The sequence below is a fragment of the Otolemur garnettii genome, unplaced genomic scaffold (genome assembly GCF_000181295.1).
Source record: "Otolemur garnettii isolate 467f Iridium unplaced genomic scaffold, OtoGar3 scaffold00031, whole genome shotgun sequence".
NCBI lineage: Eukaryota > Metazoa > Chordata > Mammalia > Primates > Galagidae > Otolemur > Otolemur garnettii.
Window position 1 is genome coordinate 6,790,462 of NW_003852426.1, and position 15,149 is coordinate 6,805,610.

General features: G+C 40.6%; 1 protein-coding gene across 2 annotated transcripts in view; it reads left to right on the top strand.

Annotated features, from left to right (window-relative positions):
- MAPK14 (mitogen-activated protein kinase 14) overlaps positions 1 to 15,149 on the top strand; it is a 97,416-nt gene that overhangs the window by 35,121 nt on the left and 47,146 nt on the right. For both annotated transcript variants that reach the window (XM_003789140.2, XM_003789141.3), the window contains exons 2-3: positions 6,652 to 6,781; positions 11,244 to 11,302. In XM_003789140.2, coding sequence (XP_003789188.1) covers positions 6,652 to 6,781; positions 11,244 to 11,302 — 189 coding nt within the window. The remainder of the gene's footprint in view (positions 1 to 6,651; positions 6,782 to 11,243; positions 11,303 to 15,149) is intronic.

Consider the following 15,149-nt stretch of genomic DNA (forward strand, 5'->3'; position numbering starts at 1 on the left):
CGCCACCTTAGGTGTACGTGGCTGGCGCCTTAGCCGGTTGAGCTATAGGCGCCTAGCCTATTTTTCCATTCTTAAGATATTATACTTAGGAGAATGTTTTCCATCTAGGTAAACACAAAAGATGCAAAGTCTCCATCTTTCTATGGCTGTATAGTATTCCATGATGTACACATACCACAACGCAGTTTATTAATTCATTTGGGTGTAGGTGGGCACGTCACTTGTTTCCACATCTTTGCAATTGTGAATTGAGTTGCTTATAAACATTCAAGTGCAAATGTCCTTAGGAAAAAATGATTTTTTTTCTTCTGGATGGTTACCTAGTGATGGGATTGTAGGATCAAATGGGAGGTCTACTTTTAGCTCTTTGAGGATTCTCCATACATCTTTCCAAAAGGGCCATATTAGTTTGCAATCCTACCAGGAGTGCATAAGTCTTTTGCTCTCTCCACACCCACACCAGCATTTGCAACTTTGGGACCTTGTCATGTGGGCTATTCTCATGAGGGTTAGGTGATATCTATCTCAAAGTGGTTTTTATTTGCATAAATGTTAATTTTTAACATTAATAACAATTTCTTGTTAGACGCTGTGGAATATATAAAAATAGAGAGCCAAATGATATCACTGAACTTTTTTCTTTCATATTTTGGTATAGCTACATTGTAAAATACTCTGTGCATTATGCTTCTGTTAAGCATTTACTGAGAATGTGCTATGTGCCAAGCATTAGGCAAAGTCCTGTATAATACTGTGTTCAGTAAAACACACTTCCTTCTCTCAAGATGCTTAGGACAAATGGGAAAGGCAGACATTATTAATGTTTAATACTTGAGCTTTATCATGGGCCAGACTCTTTGTTAGACCCACTATAAAAGGTATTTACATTTAACTCTAACAAATACCCTACAGATTAGATATAAACATAATCCTCATTACATATATGAGGCTGAAAGAATTTAATTAACTTCCTCGAGATTATATATCTTTTAAGTGGAAAAACTGGAATTAAAACTCAGATAGTCTAATTCCAAAGTCCCAGTCCTTATTTAACCAGTCTGCTGGATGGTAAATAAATATAATAATAAGTTGTGGTTGTTGGGGTCTCTAGGGTGCTGATTAATCATAACATGCCTTTTGCTGAATACATCCAAGAGTCAAATAAAGATAAAAACATGTACTTTATTACTATTAAAGCTGGCATTGGGAATGGCTTGGATAAGTAAGTCAAGTGGGCTTTTTTTCCTCACCCCAGTGAGTTGAAATTACATACTCAGTCACAGGCAGATGAACTAGAAAACTGCTGGTGTTCCTTTCTCCCCAGTAGGCTTACTATGGAGGAGAGCAGAAAGTTTTCAGCCTACAGATAGCAGGCAGACTCTGAAGTGGAGAGTTGAAGAAGCGGGGTCATGTAGGAGCACTGGTCATTTTTGCAATCTCACCAGAGCTAGTTTAGAGAAGAGTACAAATTTACTTGCTGCTTCTAAGAGGAAAGAAGTTACTAATTTATGCGTTTGTAGGAGTAAAGTGAGTGGAAGAGAAGAGAACCCCTACCCCCCTTTATGTGGAATAAGGAAGGAGTCAGTGAAGGTGTGTGACAAAGAGTAACTGCTTGGAACCTCTTAGATCCATCTCTCAGGGGGCAACAATTTAAATAATACTTGAAGGATAAGGATTTGGGGGGGGCGGGGTGTGGACTTCGAAGAAGAAGTGAATCCTAGGAACCAGAAACAGCCTGAGTAGCTGAGGGAACTGAAAGGAGCATTATGGCAGGTGTCCTCAAACTACGGCCCACGGGCCCACCTAGGACATTTATCTGGCCCCCCAGGTGTTTTTGCCGCCGCTGCCTATCCTGCTTAGCAGCTCACTCGTCCTGGGGCACGCAGTCCAGCCCTCCAACGATCTGAGAGACAGAACTGGCCCCCTGTTTAAAAAGTTTGAGGACCCCTGGTTTAGAGCATAGTAGGAGCAGGTGGAAATGATCAGTGGTGGTCAGATCACTTGGGCCTTGTAGGCCATGATTAAAAAATTGCATTTTATTCTATTTACCAAGGAAATTTCTTGAAGGACTTGAAGCAGGGGAGTGTATTTCTAAAAGACTATTTTGGATGTTTGCGGAGAGTATTTAGAAGGGGGCAAAATAGGAGGCAAGGATACCAGTATAAGAAGGCAGGTTGGTGATAAGGATGACATGGACTAATATGATAGCAATGAAATGAAGAGAAATTAAATTTGAGATGTATTTTGGAGGCAAAGACCATGGATTGGCTGGTAGATTTGGTTAGGGGCCTGAGGACTGGAGGAAAGGGAGAAATCCCGGATGAAAATCAAGTATCTGGCTTGAGCAGTTGTCTATTTATTGAGATAAGAGAGACAAGGAGAGGAATAGTTCTAGGTCTTTTGAACTTGCTAACTTTAAGGTGCTTTTATATCTTTCTTATGGAATGTCACACAGGGCTCAGAGAAGAGATTTGGGTAAGAGACATACATTGGAGTTTTCAGTGTATGAATGGCATTTAATTAAAGTCATAGGTATGGTATAGTTGAGATTATTTCAAAGGAGCATGTGGCTCAGCACCCATAGCACAGTGGTTACATCTTCAGCCACATAGACCAAGGGTGGTGGGTTCAAATCCAGCCCAGGCCAGCTAAACAACAATGACACTGCAACAAAAAATAGCTGGGTGTTGTGGTGGGTGCCTGTAGTCCCAGCTACTTGAGAGGCTGAGGCAAGAGAATTGCTTGAACCCAAGAGTGGGAGGTTGCTGTGAGCTGTGACTGCCACAGCACTCTACCAAGGGCAACATAGTGAGACTCTGTCCCCTCAAAAAAGAGAAAAGGAGAATGGAGGAGGAGGGCTCAGTACCATGTGCTGAAGAACTCCAACATATAGAACTTAAGTAGAGAAAGCACATACAATGGAGACAGATGGAGTTGCCATAGAAAACCAATAGAAGTGTTGATACAGACTTCAGGATGGAGAGTGTCTAGAGAAAGGGGAAATAATAACCACATCAATCACTAATCTAAAAAAGGGGCTGTGGATTTTGTAAGAGTGGTCATAAATGACCTTGGGAAGAATTGTTTCAGTGGAATGGGTTGAGGATAGAGTGGGAGTTGAGGAAATGAGTTAGTTGTGTGTAGATCTGTGTTTCTCAAACTTCTCAAGGAGTATATAAATTGGCTCAGCACCCGTAGCACAGTGGTTACTGCGCTAGCCACATACACCGAGGGTAGCTAGTTCAAACCCAGCCCGGGCCATCTAAACAACTGCAACCAAAAAATAGCCAAGCATTGTGGTGGGTGCCTGTAGTCCCAGCTACTTGGGAGGCTGAGGCAAGAGAATCACTTAAGCCCAAGAGTTCAAGGTTACTGTGAGCTGTGACGCCATGGCACTCTACTGAGGATGATGCAATGAGACTGTCTCCAAAAAAAAAAAAAAAAAAAAAAGTATATAAATCACCTGGAGATCTGGTCAAAAGGGCCCAAGATCTTGCATTTCTTAAATGATCTTCGAGGTAATGCTGGTCTATGGAGCAAACTTTGAGTAGTAGGGGTATAGATTAGTGGTTCTCAAACTTCAGTGTGTGTTAGGATTACTTGGTAAAATACAGATTAATAGACCTACCTCATAGTTTCTGATTCAGTAGCTCTGGGTTGGTACCTGAGAATTTGCATTTCTTATAAATTCCCAGGTGATACTGATGCTGCTGGTCTGGAACTATACTTTGGGAACCTCTGGTGTAGATGATCTTTTGGAGAACTTTTAACTGTGATGGAAAAACATGAAGGGAAGTCTTTTGTGTGTCTCTCTAGGTGGGAAATAACTAGAGCCTATTTATACTACTAAGAATGATCTAGTACATAGGAAGAAATTGATGATGCAAGAGAGAAGGGGAATAAAGAAGTGAAATTCTTGAGAAGATGAGGGAGATGGCTCCAAAGCATGTATTGAGGTCTTGGATTTTGATAAGAAAGGGGCATGTGCCCTCCCTCAGTTACAGCAAGAGAGAAGATGGAGTTGATGGATGGGTCCAAGTGCAGATGGGTTTATAGATTTGGTAGTGGGCAGATGGAGCTCCCCTTCAATGGTTTCCTTTATTTTTCAGTGAAGTCATAGGCAACTCTTGAGAGAAGAGGTAAGTTAGAGGTTTGAGAGATAACATGTCTCATGATTATTTTGGAGTAGGAAACGAATTTACTAGAAAAAAGTGGCAATATTAATAGCCTGTTTGAGGTTAAGGTCAGAAATTAAAAGTTCAACCAGTGTATCTTCTTGTTTCTTCTACCATAGTTAGTTTCTCAGAGTCATACGTGGAGAATTAAATAGTCAAGATCACTTGAGGTTAGACTTTATCCAGCTGAATACATCCGAGACAGAGGAGTACAAGGGAGTGATTATAGTCGTGGAACATGAAGGGAAATGACAGAAGAGGGCAGAGAAACAAGCAATGATGATAAGGTCAACACAGCAACTTGTTACACTCCAAGTAAACTAGAAGCAAACTAGGTTTGTGATGGAAAGTGAGTGCTGGCTTTCAGAATGTTTTAGGTGGGGCAGTTTTGGGTGGGGGGATAGAGATGTAGGGTGTGACTATGAAGGTGGCTGGATAAGGTGGAGTTTCCTAGAGAGGTGAGGAAATGAGGATGTTGGATATGCCCTTCCCTTGGATGTTGAAGATGTTGAGAATGTTGACAGAAGTTGGGAGTGGAGTCAGATAGTAACTGACTTTTCAGTGAATGATGGAAAATCCAGGTCAGTGGATGACAGCAGCAGAGAGGAAGATAGTTTATTAGGGTTGTGAGCAGGGGCTTTTATAAAACAAACAGAAAGTAATGGTCTTGAAATAGGAATGATTGGCAAGGATAGCTACTAGCCCTGTGGTACCTGGGCTACAAGAGAGAGATGCCCTCTAATGGCAGGACTGTGAGAGAAGTAGTATCTTCTAGGTATGACCTGGTTTCCCAGAGAGGACAGGTTCAGAAAAGAGGTTCAAGATTTATAGGAATTTATCACAAATTGGGAGTTGAAAGTGAGGGCATAATGTAAAGGTTTGAGAGTGAAAGGAGGGGCACTGAAGTACAGAGCTGTAAAAGAGGCTTTGGTGAAGAGAGTTTGGTAATAATACATGACCAGAGAGTCTTAAACATGTTTATTAGAGAGTGAGATAAATAGGAGGATGAGGCATGATGGAATTTGTCTCAGAAAATTTCTAAAAGTAATTAAAGCACACATCAGATTTTTTGCTGTAGATGTTCACATGATCTAGCCTCTGCCTCCATCTCTGATATCCTGTTCTCCTCTCCACGTGCTCCCTTTGCCCTGCTTACACAGGCCAACTTTGTCTTTCTCTCACCCTTGCATGCTATAACTCTCCTTCTTCTTTTTTTTTTTTTTTTTTTTTTCAGTTTTGGCCAGGGCCAGGTTTGAACCCACCACCTCTAGTATATGGTCCCGGAGTCCTACTCCTTTGAGCCACAGGCACTGCCCTTAATTCTTCTTTTCTCATCTGTTGGCAGTTGATGTTCTGAGAGATACTAGAGCCAAGTGGTTAATAGCATAAACTCTGGATCCAGACTCTGTTTTACCACATTTAGTTTTGTGACCATTGGCAAATTAATGAATCTCTCTGTGCTTCAATTTCTTTGTGTGTAAATGGGAGAATGATAATAGTACTTACCTTATAGGGATCAAAAGAGATCTAAACCTTTAAGAAAAATTAAAGGTTTAGAACAGTTCCTCTTATGTGGCAAAGACTCAATAAATGTTAACATTACCATTATTATTTCTTCTGCCTGAAGCTCTTTTTCCCCTGTGTCTTTACATAGTTGAGACTTTCATCATTCAGTTCTCTACTCAAATGTACTTCCTCAGACATCTGAGCTAAACTAGCATAGTTCTACTTTCTGTCACTCTTCATCCCATTACTCTGTTTCATTTAGTCATAGTATTTGTCAGTATTTGAAATAATTTTATTCTGTTTTTCCCTTCTCCTCTCATTCCCCAAAGACAGGGTTTTAATTGACTTTTTTCGTGCTGCAGCTCAATGTCTAGAAAGTGCCAAATATTAATACTTTGTAGGTGCTCAAGAAATACTCGTGCCATTGGCACTTATTGCCTAAAATACACAGTGATTTCTTCCAACGCCTCTGCTCTGTTCAAGCAGCATATGGTTGTGAGGTGATGGTGAGGCCTAAGCTGGGAAGACAGGGTGGACTCCAACTCCATGTTTATCGATCTATTAGCTTATTTAGATCAGGCGTCTGTGTTTGTAAATTTTATCAGAACACAGCATACCTGTTTTTAAACTTATCTAGTTGCTTTCCTGCTTCAAGAGCTTACGGCTTGCAAAGTCTCAAGTATTAACTGTCTGGCCTGCATAGAAAAGTGTAGAAGGAAACATCAAAAGTAGTAACAGAGGCTTTACTTGGATAGTAAGATTATAAATATATATATATTTATAATTATATATATATTTATATATATAATATTAATATATTATAAATATATTTTTGTATTATATCTTTTTTGTATTTTGTTACAGACATATTTAATTTGGAAATGAAATGACCCTTCTGAATACTTAGAAATGGTATTTGGAGCCCTTTTAATGATGAATTTTTGGCTTCTTTTTCTTTTTTTCTCCTTAGTGCTGCTTTTGACACAAAAACTGGGTTACGTGTGGCAGTAAAGAAGCTATCAAGACCATTTCAGTCCATCATTCATGCCAAAAGAACCTACAGAGAACTGCGGTTACTTAAACATATGAAACATGAAAATGTAAGTTATTCATTGAAGGAAGAATAAATTTTGTTTTTGAATAAACTGGGGAATATATGTTTTAATTACTGTAAATGGAAATTGGAGTGCATCAAACTTTGGTCCATTCTTGTACTGGGGTGTTAGTGAGACAGCATCTCACTAGATCAAACTCCTGGGCTCAAGCAGTTCTCCCACCTCAGCCTCCTGAGTAGCTGGAATTACAGCCATGAACCACTTTGGCTGGCCAAATTGAGTTTCATAAAAATTTGGTGCAGAACTGCAGCCTTCCTAATCAGTGATGTGTTTATAAGAAGTTAAGATATGTGGAAAGAGCTGGCAGGAGAAACATCATTCCTAGGTTGGCATGAAGTCAAGGTGGCCTGGCAGTTACCATATTTCCCCCAAAATAAGACCTACCCAAAAAATAAGCCCTAGCAGGATTTCTATGCATTTGTTAAATATAAGCCTTACCCTGATAATAAGACCTAGTGATGGGCTTGGCTATGCAGCGTATCTGCATAGCCACACCATGCATTTCAGCACAGAGAGGAAGACATCCCCTGAAAATAAGACATCCCCTAGTGTGTCTTCTTGAGAAAAAATAAATAAAAGACAGTGTCTTCTTTTCAGGGAAACACGGTAACTGTTGTGTTTGCATTTGATTATTAACATATCTGAGTATGTATGCTGTTTTTCATTACACGTTAGTGGATGTGACAGTCATTGTCATAGCTTTTCAAGTATAAAGAATATTTTGAAAGTGGAATGTAAGCCAAACATTTATGGAACCCCAAAGCACCTCTGAGAGGCCCTAGGATCCTACCTGTGTAGCTTATACTAATATAAGAACATCTGATTTAGGAGATTACTAGTGCTATGCTTTTTTTTTTTTCATAAATAATTTGAGCAAGTATTTTTGGCAAAATTATTTTGAGTCATCTGAATCCATGCTGTAGCTTTTCTTTAGTAAATAACATGTTTATTTTTTTTGTGCTTTAAGTTCCTACAATGAAATACTGTGAGATATCTTACACAGAGTATGATACAGGGCTGGTTACATTTGGACCATTCTGTGGTTGTAGAACTGAGGAGGATGCAGAATGATGAATACAGTTGTTTCAATTTAGGAAAGGCTACAGGACTCTTTAAGAGAAGGATAATGGGGCAATGCCTATGGCTCAAAGGAGTAGGGTGCCAGCCCCATATGCCAGAGGTGTCGAGTTCAAACACAGCCTCAGCCAAAAACAACAAAAAAAACAAAAAAGAAAAGAAGGATAATGGTATTAGAAAAAATAGGATTTTTTTTTTTTGAGATAAAGTCTCACTTTGTCACGCTCTGTAGAGTACTGTGACAACATAGCTCACAGCAACCTCAAACTACTGGTCTCCAGTGATTCTCTTGCTTCAGCCTCCCAAGTAGCTGGGACTACAGGTGCCAACACAACACTTGGCTAATTTTAGAGATGGGGTCTTACTCTTGCTCAGGCTAGTCTCAAACCTGTAAGCTCAGGCATTCCACCTCCCTCGGCTGCCCAGAATGCTAGGATTACAGGCGTGAACCACCTCACTCAGCAAAAAACAGGATTTTAATTTACATAAAGTATCTTTTAAATAGCCCTCTTAAACTAGTAGTAGACTTAGTACTAGTAGTCTATTCTTATAGTAAGATATTTTGGGGGCCAGGCACAGTGGCTAACGCCTGTATTCCTAGCACTTTGGGAGGCTGAGGCAGGTAGATTGCTTGAGCTCACTGAGTTTGAGACTAGCCTGAGCAACAGCGAGACCCCGACCTCTCTAAAAAATAGCCAAGCGTTGTGGCAGGCACTTGCAGTTTCAGCTTCTTGGGCAGCTGAGGCAAGATCACTTGAACCCAAGAGTTTGAGGTTGCTGTGAGCTGTGATGCCATGGCATTCTACACAAGGTCACAAGGTGAAACTTTGTCTCAAAAAAAAAAAAAAAAAAAAAAAAAGGCTCAGCGTCCATATAGCACGGTGGTAACGGAGCCAGCCACATACACTGAAGGTGGAGGGTTCGAACCCAGCCCAGGCCAGCTAAAACAACTGCAACAAAAAAATAGCGAGATAGCCAGGTGTTGTGGCAGACACCTGTAGTCCCAGCTACTTAGGAGGGTAAGGCAAGAGAATTGCTTAAGCCAAAGAGTTGGAGGTTGCTGTGAGCTGTGACGTCCCAGCACTCTACTGAGGGCGACATAGTGAGACGCTGTCTCCAAAAAAGAAAAAGTTTTGGTTCTAACAGTAGAAGGTCACCTAAATATTTGTTGTTTGAACAAAAGAAGGCACATGGCTGAATGTCTCTGTTGGTACCTTTGAAAAGGGAATGAGAAGGAGACAAAGATTTGACTCAACATAGACAAATCTTTGCATTTCAGCCTATTCTATGAACATTTGTTGGGTGTTTATAATGTAAAAATAGTTTACCCAGTAAAGAACTCAGACTTTCAGTAAGTTTAATTGATGATTTTCAGAGAAATTCTTCTATTTCATCATCATCTTCCTCTTATTTTTTAAAAAATGATTGGGGTAACCATCCAGTTTTTAGCTAACTATCAGGGCTCCAAAGGTAGCAGCAATAGTAGGTTAAAACTCTTGAAAATTTATAACTGTTGGTAACAAATAGAATTTTTAAGTGTCAGAGCATACATGTAATCTTTTACACAAAAATGCTTCTGATTCATAATTAGTAGTTCATCTTGAATTGTTTCTTCTGTTAGTGATAATGCATGTTATTAGATGGGTGACTAAAACTAGGGTATGTCCTCTGGATCTGTGAGAGTTACACTATGGGTAAAGTTAGCTGATCCTTTCCTGATTGAACTAGTGACCTTCATCTTATTAAAACCTGCTCTAAGGAAAGATTAAAGGGAGCCTGCCAGCTGCCTCCTTTCACTGTGTGAGTAGACACTACAAAGATTGCCCACTTACATGTCTGGAGATCTGTACATTTTGAAATTTAAAAATGACTAAAGAATTGTTTCATAAATTTTATTTGAGAGTCTTAGATTTAACTTCACCATGGTAGACCAATAGGTTGTTCTGGGGTGCTTGCGTTAAAGACAAAAAGTATTAGCTTGGTGCCCGTGGCACAGTGGTTATGGCGCCAGCCACATGTACCAAGGCAGGAGGGTTTGAACCCAGCCTGGGCCAGCTAAACAACAATAGCAACTGCAACAAAAAAGTAGCCGAGCACCTGTAGTCCCAGCTACTTGGGAGGCTGAGGCAAGAGAATAGCTTAAGTCCAAGAGTTGAAGGTTGTTGTGAACTGTGATGCCATGGCTCTCTACGGAGGGTGGCATAGTGAGACTTGGTCTCAAAATAAAAAAAAAAATAGATATTAAGTATTGCCTATAATTGATTACTGAGTTAAAGTGGATTTTTTGGTGTGTGCCAATAAAAATGTGTTACTTTTGTCATCTTTTGGATCATTGTAGGGTAATCATTGAAGATTTTTGCTGCTTATTTTCTTATGTCTTTTCTAAAAATTTGATTCCTGGATTACTTTTAGGTGACTGAAATCATATAATGGCAGAAGTAGTATGACTTGAATTAAAAGGAAGTTTCCTAAGAAATGAAAATGAATAGAATATGGAATATTCCTGACATATTCCCTAGACCTGTTTTAATGCTGGGAAGTTTTATTTATTTATTTATTTTTTGAGACAGAGTCTCACTATGTCACCCTTGATAGAGTGCTGTGGTGTCGCAGCTCACCCTTGATTGAGTGCTGTGGTGTCTCAACCTCAAACCCTTGGGCATAAGTGATTCTCTTGCTACAGCATCCCTAGTAGCTGGGACTACAGGTGCCCGCCACAGTGCCGGCTATTTTTTGGTTATAGTTGTGATTGTTGTTTGGCAGGCAGGTGGATTGTCTGAGCTCAGGAGTTCGAGACCAGCCTGAGCAGGAGCAAGATCTGTCTCTAAAAAATGTCTTTAAAAAATAGCCAGATTTAAATAATTGCTCATAACTAAGACTAACATTATCTTAATGTTATAACTTTTAAGAGAATAATATAAAGAATATACTGTGAGAATATTTGGGGCTTTAAAAATGTCAGTTTGAAGGCTGTACAATAATATGGAAATTTTTTGTGAAATACATTTTAAGAAGCAAAATACTATGATAATTATAGAAGTGTGGCTTTTTTTTTTTCCTGTTTTTTAATTCATTAGGCCATTAGTATATACACATAAGGCACTGGAACACTTAAATTTTTTTGGCTTCTGGTAAACTATTGGCTTTATATGACCTAGTTCTAAAGAGATGAAGAATTTTAATGCTCAAGTAGGTTATTATGAGAATTAATGTTAACAAAAAAAAGCATAATTTGGTAGAAAATCAATTATAATTATTAAAGTATTTGATATCATAATGTTATTGAACTAGGTAGCTGGATTTGTATTTAGTTCCTATTAAAATGATTAAGACCTGATGGGTACAGTTTGATTTTTATGTTTTCTTATAGGTGATTGGTCTTTTGGATGTTTTCACACCTGCACGGTCTCTGGAGGAATTCAGTGATGTGTGAGTAAATCTTTTGCATTTGCCTTCCTGAGCTAGAGGATGAAGATGAGCAGCCTGTTTCTATTCCTAAACCATTTAGCAGTATACAGACTTTAAAAGAGTCTTTATTCCTATTATTATCCTACTCTTAGGGGTTGGGATGGATACAGAAGATGTATATTTTGGGTGGTATATCTTTTATTATTATTTTTTTTTTTGGTAGAGACAGAGTCTCACTTTATGGCCCTCAGTAGAATGCTGTGGTATCACACACCTCACAGCAACCTCCAACTCCTGGGCTCAGGCGATTCTCTTGCCTCAGCCTCCCAAGTAGCTGAGACTACAGGGGCCCACCACAATGCCCGGCTATTTTTTTGTTGTAGTTTGGCTGCGGTTGGGTTTGAACCCACCACCCTTGGTATATGGGGCCAGCACCCTACCCACTGAACCACAGGTGCCACCTTGGGTGGTATATCTTAATATCTCTTTTTCTTTCTTTCTTTTTTTTTTTTTTTTTTTGAGACAGAGCCTCAAGCTATTCCCCTGGGTAGAGTGCTGTGGCATCACAGCTCACAGCAACCTCCAACTCCTGGGCTCAAGCGAGTCTCCTGCCTCTGCCTCCCAAGTAGCTGGAACCACCGGCACCTACCACAATGCCTGACTATTTTTTGGTTGCAGTCATCATTGTTGTTTGGCAGGCCAGGGCTGGATTCAAACCCACCACCTTAGGTGTATGTGGCTGGCGCCTTAGCCACTTGAGCCACAGGTGCCGAGCCAAAGAGAAGATTTTTGTTTGTTTGTTTGTTTTGCAGTTTTTGGCTGGGACTGAGCTTGAACCCGCCACCTCCGGCATATGGGGCTGGCGTCCTACTCCTTTGAGCCACAGGTGCCACCCCTTAATATTTCCCATCATTTCAGGCATGTTATACCCCATTTGAAGACTCAGTGTTGGGTCCTTACAAGAGTTCCATGAGGCAAAGAAACAAGAGAGGTTTTTCTGTAGTTGTTCTTCTTCCCCCATGTGTACAGAAAACAATACTACCACTACATGCTGTATTAGATTTTTGTATTGGGACAAGGGGTGGGCCCTATATGTAGAGAAAGGCTTATTCTCACTGCTTTGTGACCATTCTGTATTGTTTTAGCTTAGGGTCTCAGGAACCAGTAGTAGAGAGCTAGGGAAAATGAAACAGGGAAAGAGGAAAGACTACTGTAAGGGTATGTTATTGAGTTGGTCACCAGTGTGGGCAGTTGGACAGAAAGCTGCTGAGATCTTAGAAGGGGTACAAAATGTATCTTGGATGGGAAGCATTTATCCACTGGCTCTTGATCCCATTGAGAGTGTTGCCTCATGGGTCATTAAGGCCTTCATGTGCTCAGGCTGTACATGTATGAGTGCATATTCCAGCAGGTGTTTCCATGCATATATGAGCCCTCTACTATAGTGACTTTTCTAATACCTGAATGAACACAGCTCCTCCTGTTCCTAATTCACAGATACACTAGAGCAGTGGTTCTCAACCTTCCTAATGCCGCGGCCCTTTAATATAGTTCCTGTGGGTCATGACCCACAGATTGAGAACCACTGTACTACAGCATAAAAAAGAAAGTACTATATCTATAGTATACAGTACGTGTATACCTGTATATACAGAGTTACACATTTGATCCTATTGAAGTTTTGTCATTCCTGAGTAGAAAGGGTAATTTGCCATGTGTAATGTGTACCCAAGTTTTTGGCCCAAACTTTCAAGAGTATGCCCCTTGAGAAAGTGGCCGGCTTTTGCCCAGGAGAGACACATCTGGGGAGGGTTGATGCTCCTGTGATACATGCATGCAGATCACACCACCCTCCTTTAGTTGCCTGATCTTTAAAGTCTCTCCTTTTCCTCTCTCCTGGGAGCCCTTCCTTTCCTGCAGCATCACGGGCTGCATCCAAAACAGCCATGTGTGTGGGCAGTAGGGTGGTAGTTTCAGAGGTCACTCAACCCTCAGGCAGCTGGGTAGGTTCTTGCAGCCTGTATGGGGCTTCCAGTCCCCTCTGTGGGGCTGGTATTGGCCTTCACCCTACATGGTCGCTGCCTGCCTTGCCAACCCAGCCACTGCCCCCTCCCTTGATTGCAGCACTTGGCAGAGGCTGCTCCCCCTTACTCTCACTGCATCCTGGATCTTTATGGACTAGAACCTTTTGTACCTGGCAGGCCTAGGCAGAAGGGTGCAGTGGCCCCACGAGGCCCTCTCAGCTCCTGTGCTTCTGAGTTATACTACCCATATATAATATACATCCTTATTTTTCCCTCAAAAATTTGGGCAAAAAGTATGCATTATACACAGCAAAATATGATACTATGAAAGCCAAAACAGAATGACTTTGTAGATCTTGGATTCTCTTCCTTAACCTCCACCTCCACTCCCCATTTTCCCAGTGCTGAATCTAACTAGTTCTTCCCTACCCTTGAGTTTTGGTTCTCTAACTGCTATCCTGTGCTAAGTCCAAACACCATTTGTTCCTTTCTCACAGAATGCTTCAGGATATGTTTGAGCGTGTATGTTCTGTTTAAGGAAGGGAGGTGGGGAGAAATAATTAAAAAAGATGAAATGGAAAGAGAGGGAGAAAGGTAGCAAAGACATTTCTTTACCATTTGAATTTAGTCAGAACATGGTATGACTGAGAGGAGAATTTAGAAGAGATTTGGTCCATACAAAAACTCCTTAGCCACATTAACCTTGATCTTCCTAATAAAAGTTGAAGAGGCAAGCAAAGGGAAAAAAAAAATAAAAAGGCAATACCTAAGAACAGCTGTGCTTCCTGCAGTCCTTCTTGGTAGTGGAACGTGGAGGCTTCCAGCTTACTGGATGCTGCCCAGGACATATGTGTTACAAGTCGTTGAGCCCTACTGCAGGGTAAGGAAAAGAGAATATTGCATAATGATGGTTTTTGATACACAAAGCTATTTCTTCCTAAATGTGGAAGAAATATTGAAATAATGTGTTTGTGAATTACTTTGGAAACATTTGAATTAAGTCCGAGCTATATCCCAAGATTTTAGGTATAATGAAGAAGGATTTATTTAATGAATTGATGATTTGCTGACTTGGGCACTGGCCATATATTGGCTTAATTAAATATCCTGGAACTGGATTATTTTATTATTTTTCCTATGTGAAACAGTCTTAATTAAAAGAGATTCCTTTAAAAGGTTAAGTACAGTGTCTTTGGCTCCTTCTTTCATCTGAGGACCCACCAACTACAAGTCTCCTTGTAAAAGTAAAGTTGCATTTATTTCTTCATTCATTCATTCAACAAAGACAGTGGCTGGAGCAGGAATCTGTCCTTTCTTTTTAACTCTAGCTGTCTTTTTTTAATAAAAAAAAGAATTGAGTTCATCCCTTGGAAGTAAATGTCAGTACTATTTGTTGAATACTTACTGAATGCAAAACACCAAGCAGAGTGTTAGAATAGGTGCAGAATAATCAGAAACACTACCCTTCACTTTGATGAAGTCACAATCTGAGGCCAGGTGCTGTGGCTCATGCCTGTAATCCTAGCACTCTGGGAGGCTGAGGTGGGTAGATTGTCTGAGCTCATAGATTCCAGACCAACCTCAGCCAGAGTGAGACATTATCTCTAAAAATAGCCAGGCTTGGCTCAGCGCCTGTGGCTCAAGTGGCTAAGGCGCCAGCCACATACACCTGAGCTGGTGGGTTCGAATCCAGCCTGGGCCCGCCAAACAACAATGACGGCTGCAACAAAAAAATAGCCGGGCGTTGTGGTGGGTGCCTATAATCCCAGCTGCTTGGGAGGTGGAGGCAGGAGATTCGCTTGAGCCCAGGAGTTGGAGGTTGTTGTGAGCTGTGATGCCATGGC